At 44.1% G+C, this 22,802-nt stretch overlaps 1 protein-coding gene across 1 annotated transcript; it reads right to left on the bottom strand.

Moving 5' to 3' along the window:
- Positions 1–251: 251 nt before the first annotated feature.
- LOC311248011 (serine/threonine-protein kinase pkn3-like) lies at positions 252–22,802 on the bottom strand. Its single transcript, XM_084338976.1, has 6 exons — positions 22,732–22,802; positions 18,233–18,299; positions 14,485–14,644; positions 8,558–8,693; positions 2,807–2,896; positions 252–1,017 (listed from the first exon to the last, which is right to left on the bottom strand). Exons 3-6 carry the CDS (start codon positions 14,622–14,624, stop codon positions 409–411), a joined length of 975 nt encoding a protein of 324 aa, XP_084195102.1. The 5' UTR covers positions 14,625–14,644; positions 18,233–18,299; positions 22,732–22,802; the 3' UTR covers positions 252–408.

Raw genomic sequence — 22,802 nt, 5'->3', positions numbered from 1 at the left:
CCTTTTTAGGGTACAGTAGGTGCTACCATTGAATAGGAAAAACCATGCAACGTAGTCACGATCAATAAAGTTCTCCAGAGTGTGCAGATTCTTGAAAATCAATTGGCATCATTTGTGGACACAATCTGCAACATTCAATCAATCAATCAATCAATTAATTAAACTTGATATAACATTTCATACAGGGTTGTTGTGACGCAGTATGCTTTAAACCAAAATAAGGTTTTTATTAAAAGAAGTAAGAAGATCAGTGATAATACATAACATGTAAAATATAAAAGCAATAACAGAACAAATCAAATGTGGAAAAATAACGTTAGATGGCTTCTTATATAAAAGCAAGGCTAAAAAGGAGAATTATGACAAAATCCATCATTGCTTATTGGCCAACGAAGGCATGAAGGCCCCCTACAATTTCACTGTGAAGACCAGGGGCGGAGCTAGGGGGTATGCCAGAATGTATTTAAAAAAAAAAAATAAAAAAAAAATCACAGCAATTACCACAATTCCCATAATTCCAATGACCATTGCATCATCATTTATATTATTCGGAGGGACATGAAGTGGTCTAGCTGCGGGATCACGGTTCAACATCCTAGGGATCTGAGGGAGAAACAACTCGTTGACATGAAGTGGTCTAGCTGCGGGATCACGGTTCAACATCATAGGGATCTGAGTGAGAAGCAACTCGATGACCTGACATGTTGGTCTAGCTGCGGGATCCCTGTTCAGCATCCTGCTGACCATGTCGCAGTAGGGACTGTTGCTCAGTTGCTGCTTGATGTAAACTGGGGAAATGGCGTCAGGATGGATCGTCTTCTCCAGTAGCAGCTCAGCGATGATTTTACCCATGGCCCACACGTCTGACCGCTTATCTTGCCTCATTGACCCTCTTGCCTCTGGCGCCAGATAGTACGGGGTGCCACCGTATAATCCGGAAGACAGGCCGTAACTACTTTGAGTGATTTTAGCCAAACCCAAATCGACAATCACAGCTCGGAAGCTTCCGACTTCTACCTAGAAAGGACACATGATTAGGCCTACTGTTAAAATGGCTATTGTACAGAAAAAGCAATGGTCCTCATTCACGAACAGACTTATGAGAAAGGTTACGAGCAAATGTCATCGTAACCCCACTTTTGGCATTCTCGAACGGCTCCTTCTCGGGGATTCGCTCGTAGCTAAGAGCAGGATTTACAAGCGCAGAAAGGCAGTCGTAAGTCAGACACACTGGTGTGCGCGGTGTTCTTAACCTCTAGCTCTAGCCCTAAAATACATACCTACAGTAAATAAATGGAAAATTGCTTCTACAAGGTCCATTAGCATGTTCTTGGTATCTAGGGGCATCTATGGATCTCAGGGAATGTATTCCCAGTGTCAGAAATATTGTGTCTGTTACTAGGCTTGAGTAAATTGTAATGAACCAAAGGAGAATATCAATTCTATATATATTTAAAAAAAATATATATCTTTGACGGTGAATAAGACCATAAGAAATAAGACTATAAGAAAAATGTGACACTGAGCTCATTCAGCACCTTCTTGAGACCACGTGTACAATAAATCTAAGCAAATTAATATAGGGAAGATGATTAAACAGAAGGTTTTGTAGATACAGTACTGAATTCTGCCATCCGAACACATGCAATTTGAAATATGATTATAGAATATAGAATATCAGGCCTATAAATGACCTTATTATGGCCTAGTCGTACATCTATGGATCGGGCCAAATTTCCCCTTTCCAATGGCAGAGTTCAATCTGGATTTAGTACCACCAGGCGTGATTCACAAACCGCGAATGAAATCTACTGTAAGTACAGTTACTTTTTTATAATGTAAATTTCTCCGCCATTTTTTAACGCCGTTTTTTGCTAGACGTTCACAGAAAGATAGAGAAACTAAATACGTCCTTTTTGTTCTATAATAAATATTTGCCCTGTTTTGGCTTACTCTCATACCTGTCTTGTGTTGTGCGATTGGGGTCGGTTACAAACCATAACATTTTTTCATCTAATCTAATCTAATTTTGATCATTCGCAAATTGTTTCCGCACTAGGCCTACCTGTGGAATATGGGGGTCAGCACAACCGAGGTGCAATGCTCAGCCTCTCCCTTCTGATATAATTGACTGTTGAATCTGTTTGCACACAGTCCTTCATGCCCTATAAGGAGCTGGCTGGGTGTATGCAAATTCAGGTGTACGGGAACACGCTTTCAGTTAAGAATGAGTGACGTTCTTCATTCAGCTGTGATCATTTTGACCACCTTCACTGCCACACGACAGCAGGTTAACCCTTTCACTACCACACTACAGAAGGTTAACCTTCTGTAGTGTGGTAATGAAATGGTTAAGCACCTTGGGTTTCCTGTCAGGAATCGGGGGAGGACTATTGTAGGTTTCCTCTTACAAACTTCTCACAAGGTTATTTACGGGGAAACTTACGAGAATGTTAGTGAATGAGGTCCAATGTCTTTATTTTAAGGCCGGAATCCATATTGGATTATGGCACCACCTTTAGCACCAAAATCAGCACAATACTGATTTGTGTTTGTGAACTGATCAATCTCAGATTGAACCGACTGAGGGCTAATAATACACAGAAGAATAGACTACTGTAGTCGTTAGTACTAGTTTTTACTTATTGTCAAATGTTTGTGGACATTTGTACAACGTAGATATTCACTTTGAGTTACTGTATGGTGGGATCGTTACAGCATTACCAGTGATAGATAAGTGAAATAAATAGCCTATATACTGAAGGTATAGCCCTACATGGAAACGTACAGTACTATCATTACTTACCATAATGTTGGCAGGTTTTAGGTCCTGGTGAACGATACCTTTGCTGTGCAGGTGCTCAAGGCCTTTACACATTCCATTGATGATGGTCATCTTAGTTATATGAACACAAGTGTAGAACAACAATGATTATTTTGAATTTCATTTAATTTCAAACCTTTATTTAAACTCGAAAGGCAACTGAGGTTTCCCTCATTTACAGTCATGTCGAGTGTACGAGTTAGCCATAAGATCATAACAATGAGACAAGTAAGGATAACAAATCAATTAAAACATGTACAACTTGATTGACATCAAGGTTTTAAACTCTGCAACAGAGGGGAGCATCTCAAGCTTTAAATTCCATGAGCTAGAGGGGCATCATAGCAAAATGCAGATTTACCAAACTACCAGTTTAGCAAACTACCAGCCAGTCACTAGAACGGGTTCCATAGGTTCCAAAATTCCATTCCAACAATGATGTATCGTTACGACCCCCTCCACTCTGTCACCATTGTCCGCCTGTCTGTGTGTGTGCTTACCGTAAATCCTCTAATATAGGACGGGTCTTGTATTTACCTCAGCTGCAAAGAGCACCAGGCCTTTATTAGAGAGAAGCTTATATAAGAGGCAGGCCTTCATTTCACGAACTGGCCAATTGTAATTGTGATTGATTGATTGATTGATTGATTTTATTTAGACATAAACATATACAGATCACATGAGTATTTGCTTTGTCAGGGTGAAACTGTGGTGGATTAACGTAATCCACACACTGAAATTGGAACTGTCTATAGGTTGCGGGGTCCGGGGACGATTTAGCGTGTGGTACCTTCTCGACTCTACCTTGGTCGAATCGAGTTGCATTATGATAACATGCAGTAGCTTTAGCTAACGCTATCATAGCCATCATGATCTGTAATGTCAACTGGACAACGCCAGCCCCGCCTGCCAACGCCATATAGATAGCGAACGTTAACCAACGTTTTCAAACGAAGCCAACGTCATCCAGCCGACACCACAGATCTGGCTATGACAACGTTAGCTAACGCTAATGCTAGCGCTAATGCTAACGCGAGGGAAACGTTAATGTAGTCAGTGTAGAGAGAGACAGCACTTAATTTGCATTGGCAAGAGTTTATCTCATTCTATATCACGGCACGAAAAATAATTTTTTTCTTTTTCTTTTTTGCGACCTTGTATTGGAAGCCGGCCTGTATTTGTCTGCATGTATCAAACCCCCGGCCATTATAAGAGGCCCGTCCTCTATTTGAGTACCTTCCACTATTAGAGGATTTACGGTATGTTCTTTGTTGACAGGTGCTGGAGGTGGGCGTGGCTGGAGCGCTCATCAGAGCAATACGAGACACCTGGGCCGGGTCTCCCCATGCTCAGCCTTGCGGACCTTAGATGCTGGGCGCTCTCCTCCTGAGACGCCAAAGATTTGTTTGGAGTTTGGATTTGACTTGGTCTTTGTTAGCAGCGGCGCTCTCCTCCTGAGACGTCACGCCGATCATTTGTTTGTCGTACATTCTTGTTCTTTGTCTGTGTAGTGTTGGTTGACTGGGGCAGGGGTGGAGGTGGAGTTGCAGATGGAGATGAACTGTTTTCGGTCAGTGAGGTAGGACTCGAACCAGGTGAGAGCGGTCCCAGTAACACCCAGGTGGTCAGAGAGGCGGTTGAGGAGAATGGAATGGGAGACCGTGTCAAAGGCCGCAGATAGTGATAAGTGACTAAATCTATGGTGGACGGTTTGCCAGTGTGGTAAGTAACCTGGAAACTTTTTGTTGGCTGAAATAAATTGAATATGTCTTGGATAGGGGAAGATTCAGGTGCAAATTGGACATTTTGAATGTTGAGTGGGTTGTCTGCGTCTCCCTCTTTGTCATCGGCGTACGGCCGGTTTGTGACAAGTTTGTTTGTTTGGTTTGTATTAGTAATTTGAGTGGGAGATGCAGTTTTGAGCAGAATTGCGATTGTTTGATTTGATTGTTTGATTTGACTATTTTGTTTGGTTGTGTTTCAGCGGAGTTGGCCCTGCAGTCTGCATAAGCGAGCAGGTGTCAACTATCAGCGGTGATTGCGTGGTCCGCTGGTGCGTGCATTTGGCCGTGTGTGTGAGTCGCTCTGCATAGGCATTAGTAGCGCAGTCCGTGGACTCGCTATTTTGTTGTTTTGATTTGTTATTTTTGAGTGGTGTGCGGTTGGAGCAGTTGTCTCGGGTACACATCTAGAGCTGCAGGTAGGTAACCAGCTTGCTGGGGGCCTAACCGAGCTACTAGACAAGTGTTTAAAATCCCACCGCTAATCCACATGAAGACTAGGGTGAGTAATGATAGGTTCGTTTCTGGTAGGCAGTCTATTTAGAGAGCGACTTCCACGTATTCCTTTTGTGCGCACAAATTGACTTGGCAACACTGTCTGTTGATTTGGAATTTTGTATATATATTTATTAGGGCTGTCAGTTTATCGCGTTAATTAGATTAATTAATTACACAGCTAATTATCGCGTTATGAAAATTTACTCAAAATTAATTGCATTTTTTTCTTTTTTTTTTATAATTTTTTTTTATCTCATTCATTCCATAAGCATGTAGAATACACATTTACAGACTTTTTTTTTTAATATGGTCCATTTGCATGTTCTTGGTATCTGATTCTAGGGACATGTGATTGATTGAATGAACATTTTATTTTGAGTAAATTGTAATGAAACAAATGAGAATATCAATACATTTTGTGAATAACGCTGTTACAAAGGGTCAGATTAAACCGAATATATATATTTATTGCCTGAGATCCCATGTATAATATTTGTATATCGTTTGATATCCCTCGTATATTCTTTGTACATATACACGGAATATCCCTTTACCTGGTACAGGACAGACCATAATATTCGTTCTCCTATTGGAAGCGATCCCCTAGGCGCCACGGCCATACCCCCAATGCCGAGTTCAAAGCCACCGCCAAGGCTTGTCTCAACATGCCCAGTTTTGCGCAGGAATACGAGACAGAAATGAGGTTGGCACTAGATTATCCACTGTACGTATAAATACGTCGCAGGTGGATACAGCAGTAGTCTTGTCTTATCCTAAAACGTTCGTTCAACGTATCGTTCGTTCCTTACTAGTAAAGCCTTCATCACGAGTCAACGACCAAGTGAAGTGAGCAACCTTGCGTCTAAATAGAGCACTTATAACCGCGTGCGAATAGGATAGTAAAAGTGTCAGAGCTTAGTGAAATAACGTCAAGTTCGACCTAGTTAATGTGAAGTACCGTGCACAGGAGAATCTACACCGGTGAATGCAGAGCCTTTTCCGGCTGGATTATTGCTTTGGTACTGTGGCTGCTGGAGCAGAGAACCGTCTACCCGCTGCTGTGTGGGATTTACCCGTGAGGAGCATCACTCGAGCCCGTCTCTAGGAGAGGCTGGCTGGCTTTCACCTATGCTGTCGCGCATACTTGGATTATAGCTGCTGCTTTCGTCTGCCGATCAAGGGAGTAATGTACCGCCTCCCGTAGCTGGAGCTTATTGATTCCCCGTTGATCCAGATTTGCATTCGAACATTCCTCCCCCCTGCTGGCTTACAACCGGAGGGAACCCCCTTAGTATCTCCAGCTGACCTACTAGTGTACCATATATAATTCTTATGCTACAGGTGGTATTAATTATCCCCTTCGTAATATGCTTATGGTTTTACGCTCTTGACCTATTCATGCACATTCTTCGCCTTACAAGCGCAATTCATAATTATCATTCTGTAACCTACCGTTGCTATAATAATAAATATTCTAAACAGTATTTCTTGTGAAGCCGTGTTATTGTGGGAGTGTTCATCACATATACCTGTGTACTGTATGGCCAGTAGTAATGTACATAACGCAGTAGTGGTTTAATGATACCATACTTATTCAATACAGTCAGGGAATTGTACCCCTCAGTTACAAACGCCATGCTCAAATTGACCAGACCTGAAAGATCTAAGCAAATTTATAGATGGAAGATGATTAAACAGAAGGTTTTGTAGATACAGCACTGAATTCTGCCATCCGGACACATGCAATTTGAAATATGATTATAGAATATAGAATATCAGGCATAAAATGGTTATGCGATTAAAATGCGATTAATTCGATTAATTAATTAATTACAAATCCTGTAATGAATTCGATTTTTATTTTTAATCGCCTGACAGCACTAATATTTATATATATTGTTTTGTGTTTATCTGCTGAGCTATAGGCTGATATGGCCGGTGTGTGGTGTGCGGTTCCGACAAGGAACTTTGAGCAGCAGAAAGAGTTGCTTTTGTTACAGCATAAAATGGATATGGAAAAGCATAAAATGGATATGGATTTTGGAAGTGGAGCGTTTGTGGCATATGACAGAGCTGGCAAAAATGTATTCCGAAGCTGCCAAATTGGGGCTAGTGTGAGAGTCACAGGTGTTCACATGTTTTGAAGTCTGTTTTGCCATTTTCAGAGAAAACTGACGTGGAAGGAGTGGACATTATCTTGGGTGACGACTTGGCTGGCAGTCGTGTTTGCAGTGCACTAATGTGTCACCCACCACCCCCGGTAGTCTCTCTCTCCCCTGCAAGCTCAGAACGTTCTGATGAAAGTGCGGTGCGCTTTCACGACATTATCCCTGCGGCCCGCGTGCACGATCACGACGGCAATGAGTCGGAATGAGGCTAAAGGTATGGAGGAGGTGGTTGAAAATACTTTGGAGTTTGTATTTGATGTGCCTTTTGTCTGTGTCTCACGGCGAGCTGCGGGATGCACGAATAGCTGATCCACCCTTGGAGGAGCTGTTCGGGGGCCTTACTGTCAGCTGGTGAGGTGAGGAGTGTGGCCAGTGCTCACGTTGTTCAGGATTAAACATTGATGGAGAAGTAGTGGGTGCCCCGCCGTGGCGAGGATTTGGTTGGAGATCCTATTGACCACAGCGGGATGTGTCCTGACTGGTACAATGGAGATGATTTTGTGTGAGTCTGTGGACGATGCGATTCGTGAGCCTGATGATGTGTTGTCAAGTTGGGTGGAAAATTTGGAGACCCTTGATAATTGTAATGGGTTGCCAGATGCACAGGCTGTGGCTTTTGAAAAGCTTGTGTCATCATATTCATGTTTGTTTGGTGATGTTTTTTAAATCTAAATGGCAGCCATATTGGAGACAACGTAGCATATCACAAAGTAACAACAAATTACAAATTGCATCATGCTCGGGTAAAGGGCAGATAATTTTGTCTTTGTGGGAATAGCGCCACCATGAGGTGAAATTACTCTAAACTTCATATTTGTCAAAAACGAGTTCCTGAAACTCTATTGTATTTTCTGAAATTCAGTCGACCAAAGGTCATGGGGTCACCAAAAATCAATAGGGTTCTTCCTCTGGGGGTCATGAAGATGCACAGCAAATGTGAATGATCTGTGGCTGCAGTGGAAAGGTCAGCGCTCTATAATATATAATATAATATATATTATCTATAATATAGATAACTATGATTTCATTTATTCAAGCATTTCTGGCAAGTAGTCATGCGAAATGAACATGTAGCAAGTAGTCATGAGAAATTAACATGTAGAAAGTAGTTATGATCAATTAACATGTAGCAAGTAGTCATGAGAAATGAACATGTAGAAAGTAGTTATGATCAATTAACATGTAGCAAGTAGTCATGAGAAATGAACATGTAGAAAGTAGTTATGATCAATTAACATGTACTGTAGCAAGTAGTCAGCTAGTTTCAGTCTTTGTGGTGTGTTTACCTTATTCCTTAAGTCCATTCTTTTGTTGAGGGTTGCAAGGTCTTTTCCTTGTATGAACTCCATCCTAATGACCCAGAAACGATCCTCCAGAGTCGGCTCGCACAAAAACTTCACTACGTTGGGATGCTGTGCCCTCCTGTCCCACAGACCACAAAGAGAAAGGAACCATCTTAACCCTCCAGTCACCCTTGTCGCAATTCTCGTCAAATAGCCTTTTTTTCACGTGTTTGTGGATAGCGTTGGCTAAATTTTATGTACAGTATATATGCCAGGAAAGTAGCTCAGTATCACATCTTTGAGTCAAATGACCATAATCCATGTATTTTTTTCAAAAATCACTACGCATTTTATACACCTTCCGCCCTAGTCAGAGGAATGAACAGGTTGACTCCCATGTTAAACAAGTTTTTTGAATACACAGCCTGTACAGTTTAACATTTGAATGATTCATAAGTAAGATGATAAAAGGATGGATGAGGCCTCCAAGAGGTTTGTGCATTTATTTATTTTCATGATTTTAATCATTATTTTCTTTAGGGTTAGGGTTATATCTATATACCTATATCTGTGAGTCTGTGGCGTCGGGGCTCATCCGTCCTTCTTCCTCCCCTGTGGCAGCAGGTTTTTTATTCGTGAAGAAGAAGGACGGAGGGCTCCGCCCTTGCATAGATTTCCGACCGTTGAACGCTATCACGGTGAGGAATAGTTATCCTTTACCTCTAATGAGCTCTACTTTTGAGCCGCTTACCCATGCCACAGTTTTCACCAAGCTTGACCTCCGTAATGCTTATCACCTCGTCCGCGTTCGGGAGGGCGACGAGTGGAAGACTGCGTTTCGTACCGACCTGGGGCATTTTGAGTATTTGGTATTTGGTAATGCCTTTTGGACTCACTAATGCCCCCGCAGTGTTCCAGGCGTTGGTTAACCATGTCTTACGCGACATGATCAACGCGTTCGTCGTCGTGTACCTCGCCGATATACTCGTGTTCTCCCGTACCACGGCCGAGCATCCCCAACATCCCCAGCGCCTCCAGGAGAATAAGCTCTTTGTTAAGGCCGAGAAGTGCAGTTTCCACACCGCCTCTGTGGAGTATTTGGGTCATATTGTGGAGCGAGGTCAGGTGCGCGCTGATCCCCGTAAGATACAGGCGGTGGAGGAGTGGCCCCAACCAATTTCCCGCACCCAGATGCAGAGATTTTTGGGGTTTGCAGGTTTTTACCGCCGGTATATTAAGGGTTTTAGTCGGGTGGCCGCGCCCCTGACCGTGCTCACCTCTACGCTCCGACCTTTTGTTTGGACTCAAGCCGCTTTTACAGCCCTTAAGAGGTTGTTCGCCACGGCACCTGTGCTAGCTCATCCTGATCCGACCCGTTCCTTCATTGTGGAGGTAGATGCGTCGGATACCGGGGTCGGAGCCGTCCTCTCCCAACGATTACCTATCTTGTACGTTTACCCCGGCAGAGCGAAACTACGATATCGGTAACCGAGAGCTGCTGGCGGTTCATGCCGCTTTAGAGGAGTGGAGACACTGGCTCGAGGGGGCCAGAGATCCATTTTTGGTGTGGTCAGACCACAAGAACCTCACCTACGTTAAGTCCACCCGGAGAGTAAACTCTCGGCAGGCGTGTTGGGCTCTGTTTTTCAGCCGTTTAAATTTTACCCTTACCTATCGCCCGCGGTCGCGGAACGCTAAGGCCGACACACTGTAGGTTATTTCCGGAGAACCCCGCTGAGGAGGGTTCCGACACTATCCTTCCTCCCTCCCAGGTGATAGGTGTGGTAACGTGGGCGCTGGAGAACAGGGTCCGAACCGCCCAACACGCTCACCCAGACCCTGGTAACGGACCCCCTAACCGACTGTTTCTCCCCGACCTGGTTTGTTCGTAGGTAATTGAATGGGGTCACACCACATCGGGAGAACTCTATCCTTCCTGCGGTGGAGTTTCTGGTGGCCAACCATGGAGAGAGACATTAGGGAGTTCGTGGCTGCCTGTCCGGTGTGTGACCACAGTAAGGCCTCCTATGTCCGTTACCTGTGCCCACCCGTCCATGGTCCCACATTGCACTGGATTTTGTTACTGGGCTTCCGGACTTCCTGGGTAAGACTGTTATCCGAACTATTGTGGACTGTTTCAGTTCAGTTTGTCCCCCGGTTACCACCCTCAGACGAATGGACAAGCCGAGCGAGCCAACCAGTGTCTCTAGAGACTGCCCTCCGCTGCGTCACCACGAACAATCCAGCATCCTGGAGTAATCCACTCCCTCAACTCCATGACCAGCGCAGCTACGGGTATGTCCCCTTTTGAGTGCTCGTTGGGCTACCAGCCTCCTATGTTTTCCTCTCAGGAGTTGGAGATTGCCGTGCTGTCAGCTCACGCCCATCTCCAGCGTTGTCTCCGTGTGTGGGAGACTGCTCGCAGTGCTCTGGTCAAGGCTACGGAGCAGGCCCAGCGGAGCGCTAACCGCAGACGAATCCCAGCTCCTGTCTACCACCCGGGCCAGCGCGTCTGGCTGTTGGCGAAGGATTTGCCGCTTCAAGTCCTGTGCCGGAAGCTGGCGCCTCGTAACGTGGGACCGTTTGAAGTGGATCGGATCATCAACCCCTCCGCGGTACGTCTGATATTACCCCCCCCCCCTCAAGGTCCATCCCGTGTTTCATGTCTCCCTGCTCAAGCCTGTGTTGGAGAGCGGCCTGTCTGCCCCTGTTGCTGCACCCCGCCTCCGCGGGTCCTACAAGATGGCGACCCGGTCTAGACGTTGAGGAAGCTGTTGGACGTCCGTCGTCGGGGTCGAGGCTTCCAGTACCTGGTGGACTGGGAGGGGTCCAGCCCGGAGGATCGCAGTTGGGTTCCCTCCTCATACTTTGGCCGATCCAGCTCTCCTGGAGTTCTATCGGCAGAATCCTGAGGCCGTGGGGAGGTCGCCCGGTGTCTCCCGTGAGAGGGGGGGTACTGTTGTGAGGACTGCGTCTGACACCTCCCCCCAGAGGTCGCGTGGCGCTGTTATTCAGCCCCAATGTGTGTGTCTCCCTGTTATCAATGAAATTAATGAATATTACCAACAAAAGCAACGGAATTGTTTCTGTATACTGTACATATTTATAAAACAAGGCATATTTATCCAAAACCCCTGATTTTGCGGATCAATTATAATTTGAAGCCCTGTCCCTGCACAATTAGGACATATCAACCCACCGATCAGTTAATTCAAAACCCGCTAGATGAACTATCACCCACTATCAGCCACTGCCCTGCTGTCCAAACACTCCTGCTTTCCAAGTGACAGCTTACGCATCGATGCACTTTGTGAAGGCATTTCCTCTTCTGCTTCAGTATTTTCATTTTTCTTGTATCTTCTTGCAAGTGACAACTGTTGTCGTATTTTCTGTGAGGCTTTTACACACAGGTCCGCGTTTTGACAGGTCCCGCAACACCCAGCTCTCTCTCAGTCTGACTCTCCTCCGCCGTTGCAGACAGGAGTGTGTGTGTGTGTGTGTGTGTGTGTGTGTGTGTGTGTGTGTGTGTGTGTGTGTGTGTGTGTGTGTGTGTGTGTGTGTGTGTGTGTGTGTGTGTGTGTGTGTGTGTGTGTGTGTGCGAGCGCTGTGGCCAGGAGCGAGCAACTAGACGGTATAAATATTTAAGCATTACATCACGCGCAGGAGTGGTTTGTGAACAATAAACCATGCCTAGGGGTGGTCGTTAGGCCCGAGGCGCAGCCGAGGGTCGTTAGACCCCCCTAGGCATGGTTTATTGTTCACAAATCACGACTGCAAGTGGTGTAATGCTTTTATACAACTGCCACATTCATCCAACCTTATTGCTATACAATAAACACACATTAATCGAAGATTTATTGAAAAAACCATCCGCCAGAAAAAGTAGTTCCCACAACAACAAAAAAGACAAGTTGCCTCCATGTGGAAGCAGCTCGAAAGTGCATCCAACCAACTAACACATCCAACTGTGTGTTATTGGAATGATTGAGAGAAGTTGCCTCCATGTGGAAGCAGCTCGGAAGTGCATCCAACCAACTAACACATCCAACTGTGTGTTATTGGAATGATAGAGAGAAGTTGCCTCCATGTGGAAGCAGCTCGGAAGTGCATCCAACGGATCCAACAAACTAACACATCCAACTGTGTATTATTGGAATGATTGATTGAACATTTTATTACCAGATGCAGAATGGGTACAATACAGTACGGCTCAATACACACAATTGTTAAGGGGATGCAGACCTACTTTCTATATAACTTCATTCTTAGATGCTTCTATAGAAAGTAGGTAAAACAAATTAAAAGGTTTTCTTTGCCCTATAGGGAAAAAAAAGTTTTCTTCGCCCTATTTTTTTATTTATTTTTTTAAACCTACTTTAGAGGGCCTAAACTTAACCAGTTGGAAACCAGGCGTACAGTAATAAAATTAGCAATCAACCAATCAATTCAATGGGCCATGTTCACTTAAAACATCGCAACACCCAGCTCTCTCTCAGTCTGACTCTCCTCCGCCGTTGCAGACAGGAGTGTGTGTGTGTGTGTGTGTGTGTGTGTGTGTGTGTGTGTGTGTGTGTGTGTGTGTGTGTGTGTGTGTGTGTGTGTGTGTGTGTGTGTGTGTGTGTGTGTGTGTGTGTGTCCAATGTACAGTTTCTACGTCTAATGTATATACTCTTTTCTTTCTGGACTCTTTTTGTATCACAAACAGTACTGTAATTGCAAATCTGGTATGTCATAAATGTATAGATGTAGCAGTACTGTCTATCGGTATGTCATGTATGTCACATATGTTACGATGAATTGAAAATGGGGGACCCTGATGTAAACAAGACGAAAGTCTTTCTCTGGTCTGCATCCCCTTAACAATTGTATGTATTGAGCTGTACTGTACTGTACCCATTCTGCAATCTGTTAATAAAGTTTTCAATCAATCAATCAATCAATCAAGTCTGCCAGACAGTGTGAGAGTGAGCTCTGCAGTCAGGGGGAAGGAAGAAGAAATTTAAAATAAAATTGCAAATAATCAATCAATCAATCCGCGATTTTTCTTTTGTTCTACAATGACTCATGACCCATCAATTACATCATCCAACATTGTTTAAAGGACTAAGACATTCGGCGTGACAGAATCGCTTTATATTTAGTCGTTATGACGCTATCAACATATCCATTTGTTAAAGATTATTGTCCGCCATCTTGTTTTTTCTGAAGAATCCGCACGGCGGAGTGATGTGATTCGGTTGTGGGCGGGTCCTGGGACCAGGAGCGTGGATTGTGCCCTATACATACGTGTAAATGGACTGTTTCAGCCAATCAGAATCGAGAAATTTGCATGCCGTTGTATAAGGAATATTAATACAGTCTATTCCACTATATAGCTATAGGTGCTATATGATGGCAATACATTTGAATCTGACACAATACACTTTGATCCGTCGCAAAGCGCTCCAGCGCTACCTGTTGGATACAGGGATCCACTCATGCAGCGTAAACCCATGTTTTGCACACAGCTCTCGTATTATAATTTGTCTGTATGCAAATGAATTGAGCGCGAATGCACATTTGAGTTTAAGAATGAGTGGGATTCAACACACCTGGGTAAGAACAGATTTGGACGTTAAGAACGGGTTGATGAATGCAGCGGTGGCTTTTCTTATTTTTCTCTTAACAGACGGTTAAGAAAGAATACAAGAAAAATAATAAGAGTATTGGTGAATGAGGCCCACTGTTCAACAACACGTTTGCCTGCAGTCTGAATGTAGCCTAATTGGATTTTGAATGTAATTTGACCTTTGACCTATCACACCAGGGTATTTCAAGGAATTGTGTACTTTTTCCCACCACCCTTAGATATTTGTTGACCTTGGCCATTATGCCCCTTTTGAAGAAGGGTCCTTTAGCTAACAGACACATTGGCTGTTATTCATACTCACATGAATATGCGATACTCTCTGTCGATGTCTCGCTCAGTAGTGGTGCCTCTGGGGACCCTCTTCACAGCAGCCCATTCTCCACGAAACAGCTCCTTCCGCACTTTCCCCTGAGCGCCTTCTCCAATTGTGACACCGGCCATTATACTGTGGACTGCAATACCTAGGGTTGAATAGAATAAAACAAAGATGTAAACATCAATCAACCACTCAATAAAGCATTTGATTTCTTCTCAGTGACTATGTACTATGCCTGTACTACTACCTACTATGCTAATAATATTATTATAATATCTTATAATTACTTAGGTCTATACTACTATTCTACTATGTATATAGTATACCTACTATGCTAATATGTCTATACTACTACCTACTATGTCTATATTACTACCTACTATGCTAATATGTCTATACTACTATCTACTATGTCTATACTACTATCTACTATGCTAATATGTCTATACTACTATCTACTATGCTAATATGTCTATACTACTATCTACTATGCTAATATGTCTATATTACTATTTACTATGCTAATATGTCTATATTACTATACTACTATCTACTATGTCTGTACTCCTATCTACTATGCGAATATGTCTATACTCCTATCTAATATGTCTATATTACTATTTACTATGCTAATATGTCTATACTATCGACCTAGCATACCGTGCGGCAAAGGGAACGGCTCCCGCCTACCTCCGGTCAATGGTCTCTAACTACACACCCTCAAGACCCCTACGCTCTGCATCTTCTGGCCGCCTCAGACCTACTCCTATCCGAGGGTCATCAAGGAGAAGCCGCCTATTCTCAGTCCTTGCCCCACAATGGTGGAATGAACTACCCACCCCAGTTAGGACAGCCGAAACACGTCCAATCTTTCGCCGTCGACTAAAGACGCACTTCATCAACCATTATCTAAAAAAAAATTATAAAAAAAGATATCTAACCCTAACTAACCTTACTGTCATGCACTTGTCCTAATAAACTAACCTACACTGTAGCACTCAACACTTTGATGAACATTGTTACTCAGCTGATAGAGTTGTGCCCTTCCTGATGACTTGTCGTACAGAACTTGTAAGTCACTTTGGATAAAAGCGTCAGCTAAATGACTAAATGTAAATGTAAATGTACTATGTCTGTACTACTATCTACTATGCTAATTATGTCTATACTACTAGTATCTACTATGCTAAATATGTCTATACTACTATCAGAATGTAGCACTCAAGCTTGGCACTGCTAGATAAATAATGCCACTGACTATTAGCTTCCAGAGGTTAAAAGAAGCGTCAGCTATAATGATCCAAATCAGGGGTACCCACATTGACTACATTGGACTTGCAATATTCTGATATTACCCCTGTGGATATATTACTCTGAATAAGAGATTGCCATGTAAACAGCATGTTCAGGTGACCTTAACCAGAACAAGGTCAAAGTAGGAGTATAGCTGTTCAAAGTAAGACATGGAGACATTCCTATTCTAATTATTTGCTTTATTTTGTCCCACCGACCTTTACCGATCTACTGTGTATATCTATACATATACTATGTAGATCTACCATATACTGTGTATATCTATTATATCTACTGTGTATATTCTGTGAGGATTTGCCTGTTCCCTGGACCTTTTTCCCTGTCTCCTCACTTCACCAGCCCCCACCCTTGCGAGAACTTTTCCCTGTGTCCTACTCTCTTCACCAGCCCCCACCCTTGGACATTCTGTTCCTCTACCTTCACGCACCTGTTGGGAGTTTGCAATCTGCTCGGCAGAGTACTTAGGTTGCAGGCTCCCCTCCAGTCCTCGTCGGGTCGTTCTGTGTTCTGGACTCTTTGTTCGATCTGTATCTGTATCTATGTTCACTCTGTGTTCATGGAGTTCTGTACGGTTACCATCCTGTACGTTACCATCTCCTGCCGCGTCTCCGGCGTGAGACGACGTGCCAGCCATCACCACCTGTCGCCGTTTGCCTGGAGTCGGACACCGTCTTCGCTCTCTAATTCTCTACGGGAGGTTTTCCAGTGTTCCCACTCCAGACGTCAAGCCGGCGCGCATCGCTCCCTATTTCCACGGGAGGATGCGTCTCTTCGCCCTGGTCCCCTGGGACCCCTGTGTTCTGCGCTGCCCGTCTGCAGCATCCGAGGAGGATCTCCGTGCCAGGCCTGGAGTGGTGTTCCTACTCCAGACGTCAAGCCGGCGCGTCATCGCTCCCTATTTCCACGGGAGGATGGCGCCTCTTCCCCCCGGCCTCCGCTGTCGGGCCCCTGTCTCCGTACCAGGCCTCCGCCGTCGGGCCCCTGTCTCCGTGCCCGGCCCCCGCTGTCGGGCCCCTGTCCCCGTGCCAGGCCTCCGCCGTCGGGCCCCTGTTCCCGTGCCAGGCCTCCGCCGTCGGGCCCCTGTCCCCGTGCCAGGCCTCCGCCGTCGGAACCCTGTCCTCATCCCTGTAAGCAGCTCTGGCCCTCGCCCTGTCCAAGGCCTTAACCCTGTTCTCTGTCCCTGTCTCCAGCCCGCCTCTCCGGGCCACTGTCCCTGTCCCCCTCTCCAGTGCCCCTGGTCCTGGCCCTGACACTTAGCCCTGGTCCTTAGCCCTGGCCCTTAGCCTTAGTCCCTTAGCCTGTTTGCCTCTTAAAGGCACAGTGCCGCATTTTCCATAATTCCTTGACTCTAGTGTTGTGTTTTCCCTTAAAGGGACTGTGCCGCTTTTTGTTCTATAATAAATATTTGCCCTGTTTTGGCTTACTCTCATACCTGTCTTGTGTTGTGCGATTGGGGTCGGTTACAAACCATAACATATTCTTTATGAATAACTTAAAGAGTCCCTTTAAACTTTCAACTTTCAACTCTTGATGAATTGAAAATGGGGGACCCTGATGTAAACAAGACTAAAGTCTTTCTCTGGTCTGCATCCTCTCTGCAGTTGTTTTGTATTGAGCCGTACTGTATTGTACCCATTCTGCAATCTGTTAATAAAGTTTTCAATCAATCAAGTTTTCAATCCCTCTTATTCAGGGTGGTGTCAGTCCGCCTCCAAGTGAACTCTGGAGCGATACGTTTGAGGTCTGAACGCAAACTGAACAAAAAGCAGGAAAAGACGCTTAATTACTCCTGCCCCACCAGGCAACCCAAAGTTAAAGTACTGTAGGTCACGTCTCCTCAGTGCCTGATAAAGAGCCAGCCAAAAGGAATGAGGACAAAACTACCAAAATGACTCACTGCAATAATATTCACACACTCACTTTAAACATTCACATTAAACATGAATTAATTCACTTTAGACACTTTAAACACTTTTTAAACATTACACCATATTTTATCTATTTATTCCTACACATTTGCTCTCCACCTAATTTTAGCATTTTAGTTTTGTATATTGTATATTTTGTATAGTGTTTGGTGTTGCTGTATGAAGCACAATCTCAGTAGGGTCATACAGAACCAAGCATTTTACTGTAATGTAATGTACCTTATATGTGACAAATGAAACAAAACTCGAACTTGATCAGACTTGATCACATGGCTTGGTTTAGATTAGAAAGTTTGGTTTGTTTGTCAATTAGCAATATGAACCATAACCGAACTAATAAAAACAACAACAAAACAAAAGTAACATAAGTAGGTTTAAGGTTTAGATAAGGTGAGTTAAGATCAAATATTCCTTTATTGATCCCCTTGGGGAAAATTCAGGAATCAGGTTTAACTGATGGTAAATTTTTGTGGATAGTCAAAACGGCTTACCTTGTCAACGTCAGGAGAGGTCTATGTTCAAAACAACGTCTGTTACAGCTTTCCTTTCACTGGAAACCTTTCAACCAACGGAAATGAAACTGAAAGTATTATCCTCTTCATAAAACCAGTAGAATAGGTTTCTAGGCCGCCGCCTACCACTGCCTTCAAGAGTTACTATACTGTATAACAGGCGGCTGGGTGGCGCAGCGGACTAAGCGCTCGTCACCAACGCGAGAGACACTGGTATCGAATCCGGCTGTCAGCATTGCCTCCGGCTTGGCCGGCCGTCATACTGGCTCAATTGGCAGAGTCAGCGGGAGGGAAGCCGGTGGGGTGGTATTCTGGTCGTTGTAAACAGTGACTCCTACAGGTCGGACAGGGCGCCTGCACAGCGAGGGAGGGAGATGGCGAGGGCAGTGTGACCTCCCACACGTTACACCTCACCAATGAGAGTCCGCGCTGGCAGGTGAAAAGATGCTGCTGGCTGTCTCCTATGTGTCGGAGGAAGCATCTGATATTATTATTATTTAACATTGGCCGACTCTCACGACACCCCACATAATGCTGTAGCAATCGGACTTACTGTTTAGGAGGAGATGTTCAAAAGATATAAACAAGCCTTATGCAACTTTTGATAAGCTTCATCCATTAATTAAACAAGGCAAGAAGAAACATCACAATAAATCAAGAACAAAACAAAAAAAGCACCATGAAATCAAAAATGTAATGTAAAATAAGACATACCCCACACGAAGGTAAGGAAAAACTCACTAAAAACCAGGTAATTCTTTTTTTTTGGTCCACTTTTTCTCCTCCTGTTTTTCTGTGTTTTTTCTCCCATCCCAATTTAGTCATTATGCCAATTCCCCCCTCCCCTTCCTGGTCGTGGCTCGCATTATGCCCCCCACTGGTCGGTCTAGGGAGCCCTGAAGTCTATCAGATGCCTCCTCCGAGACATAGGAGACAACCAGCAGCATCTTTTCACCTGCCAGCGCGGACTCTCATTGGTGAGGTGTAACGTGTGGGAGGTCACACTACCCTCGCCATCTCCCTCCCTCGCTGTGCAGGCGCCCTGTCTGACCTGTAGGAGTCGCTGTTTACAACGACCAGAATACCACCCCACCGGCTTCCCTCCCGCTGACTCTGCCAATTGAGCCAGTATGACGGCCGGCCAAGCCGGAGGCAACGGTGACAGTCTGATTCGATACCAGTGTCTCTCGCGTTGGTGACGAGCGCTTAGTCCACTGCGCCACCCAGCCGCCTGTTATATAGTAACTCTTGAAGGCAGTGGTAGGCGGCGGCCTAGAAACCTATTCTACTGGTTCAACCATACTGTATATTGACCCGTCTACTGTGTGTCCTGTGCATGTTGTGTGGCATTTTACGTGTATAAATATTTTGAACTCTGGCACTGTTTGTATTTCATGTTTTGTATAGACTACAGATGGAAATTAGCTTCTGCTAAATCTGGTGCAAACATGTTTTCATGTGACAATGTGTAAATGCACATTGTCTATAAATAAAAATAAAAAATAGTTCCCCCTTTTGTTGTTTGTTTGTTTTCATGTTTCTTTGTCTGCTGTTTTTTGTTTTTATGTGTCTTCATCTGATGTGTTGTTGGTTTTTATGCGTCTTTATCTGATATGTCACAAATTGGAAGACGTTTCAGTTTACCCAAAAGGCACTGGCACCAGTGTTTAGGCTGCTTGCTCACTTTAACGTTATACTACAGTGCTATTTGACAGGAGACAAAATACAAACATGGGTTCTCAGTATTACTAAGCTAGGGGCCACGACAGCAAATTGTCAGAACTCCTAGTTACAAGGCCTAGTGGCAGTATCAGGGTGTGACGAGAATCCAGAACCAACCTGTGGTTAAGAAAGTATGTGGGTCATGCAGGCGGAACTAAATCAAAAACCTTTTCCATAAAAGCATTCTTTTCATTCTTCTCCTACTGTGTCATCACCATAATCCAGTAAGATAACCAGCAATAACCAGTCAGACTAGAAACGTGTCAGTCGCACACAACAGCTATGCCGATGATATCAACTCTTCCTCTCCTTCCCTCCCTCAGATATCCACGTCTCTGAGCGGATCTCGGCCTGCATATTCCTCCTGAGCAACCTCAGAAGGATCCGCCCCTTCCTGACAAAAGAAGCCACCCAACTCCTCGTCCAATCAACAGTCATCTCCCGCCTCGACTACTGCAACGCACTGCTTGCTGGCCTTCCGACCACTGCCACCAAGCCTCTTGAACTCATTCAGAACGCAGCGGCCCGCCTGATCCCAAACCTACCGAAGTCGGCCCATGTCACCCCACTTCTCAGGGACCTGCACTGGCTCCCCATGGCCGCTCGAATCCGCTTCAAGGCCCTCGACCTGGCATATCGTGCAGCGAAGGGAACGGCTCCTGCCTACAGTACCTCCGGTTAATGGTCTCTAACTACACACCCATCTACCATCTTCTGGCCGCCTCAGACCTACTCCTATCCGAGCTCCGGGAGGGTCATCAAAGAGAAGTTGCCTATTCTCGGTCCCCGCCTGCTGACTTGTTGTGCACACTTTGTAAGTCACTTTGGTTAAAAGAAGCGTCAGCTATAATGATCCAAATCAGGGGTACCCACACTTTCTGACATTGACTACATTGGACTTGCAATATTCTGATATTACCCCTGTGGATATATTTCTCTGAATAAGAGATTGCCATGTAAACAGCATGTTCAGGTGACCTTAACCAGAACAAGGTCAAAGTAGGAGTATAGCTGTTCAAAGTAAGACATGGAGATATTCCTATTCTAATTATTTGCTTTATTTTGTCCCACCGACCTTTACCGATCTACTGTGTATATCTACTACATATACTATGTAGATCTACCATATACTGTGTATATCTATTATATCTACTGTGTATATTATTTATGAATAACTTAAAGAGTCCCTTTAAACTTTCAACTTTCAACTCTTGATAAATTGAAAATGGGGGACCCTGATGTAAACAAGACGAAAGTCTTTCTCTGGTCTGCATCCTCTCTGCAGTTGTTTTGTATTGAGCCGTACTGTACCCATTCTGCAATCTGTTAATAAAGTTTTCAATCAATCAAGTTTTCAATCCCTATTATTTGCTAGTGACCGAAAAACCAGCAGCCTTCACATTCATTCTGGGGTGCGGCTCGTTTGGGCAGTAGTCTAACTCAAATCTGCACGCCTGTTCGGGGTGGTGTCAGTCCGCCTCCAAGTGAACTCTGGAGCGATATGTCGGAAATTAACGTCAGACTTTAGGCTTATATCATATATAAATATATTAGTTAATTAGGAACATTGATTAAGTTAAAAGTCATTGATAAATAGGATTACAGTACAATCAGTATCATAAACATTTGAGAACACTATGATTGCCTTTTACAATGAGAGGCTTTTAGGCCAAGGTTAGATGGGCCCCCTTATCTCCAGAAAGGTGGCTGGCCGGTCCGGGAGGGATGCCTGTGCATTTTCCGGTTACATAACTATGACCTGGTCAGAGCTGGATCATATGGGAAAGGACACAGGTGTCTCACACTTGATTGGTCAGCCAGCGAAGACACCCTAGGTCGGACAGTATATCAGACCATCTAGAATAGAGGGAAGGAGAGCTCCTTGGCCACTCTGCTATACTGCATTGCTGTCAACAAGCTTGTCGTGATCCATGGACCACCCGATAATTCATGTAATTATGCTTTCTGATTATTCAATAAATACCATACATGATGTTTGAACTCATTGTCCTGTGTCTAATATTCAATATCCTTTTGTCCTGATTCGAGGAACAACCCACAGATACGTTTGAGGTCTGAACGCAAACTGAACAAAAAGCAGGAAAAGACGCTTAATTACTCCTGCCCCACCAGGCAACCCAAAGTTAAAGTACTGTAGGTCACGTCTCCTCAGTGCCTGATAAAGAGCCAGCCAAAAGGAATGAGGACAAAACTACCAAAATGACTCACTGCAATAATATTCACACACTCACTTTTTAAACATTCACATTAAACATGAATTAATTCACTTTAGACACTTTAAACACTTTTTAAACATTACACCATATTTTATCTATTTATTCCTACACATTTGCTCTCCACCTAATTTTAGCATTTTAGTTTTGTATATTGTATATTTTTTGTATAGTGTTTGGTGTTGCTGTATGAAGCACAATCTCAGGAGGGTCATACAGAACCAAGCATTTCACTGTAATGTAATGTACCTTATATGTGACAAATGAAACAAAACTCGAACTTGATCAGACTTGATCACATGGCTTGGTTTAGATTAGAAAGTTTGGTTTGTTTGTCAATTAGCAATATGAACCATAACCGAACTAATAAAAACAACAACAAAACAAAAGTAACATAAGTAGGTTTAAGGTTTAGATAAGGTGAGTTAAGATCAAATATTCCTTTATTGATCCACTTGGGGAAAATTCAGGAATCAGGTTTTAACTGATGGTAAATTTTTGTGGATAGTCAAAACGGCTTACCTTGTCAACGTCAGGAGAGGTCTATGTTCAAAACAACGTCTGTTACAGCTTTCCTTTCACTGGAAACCTTT

This window comes from Notolepis coatsorum (assembly GCF_963971535.1).
Source record: "Notolepis coatsorum genome assembly, contig: SCAFFOLD_895, whole genome shotgun sequence".
NCBI lineage: Eukaryota > Metazoa > Chordata > Actinopteri > Aulopiformes > Paralepididae > Notolepis > Notolepis coatsorum.
Note: the sequence above shows the minus strand (reverse complement) of the source record. Positions and strands in the feature narration are given on the sequence as shown.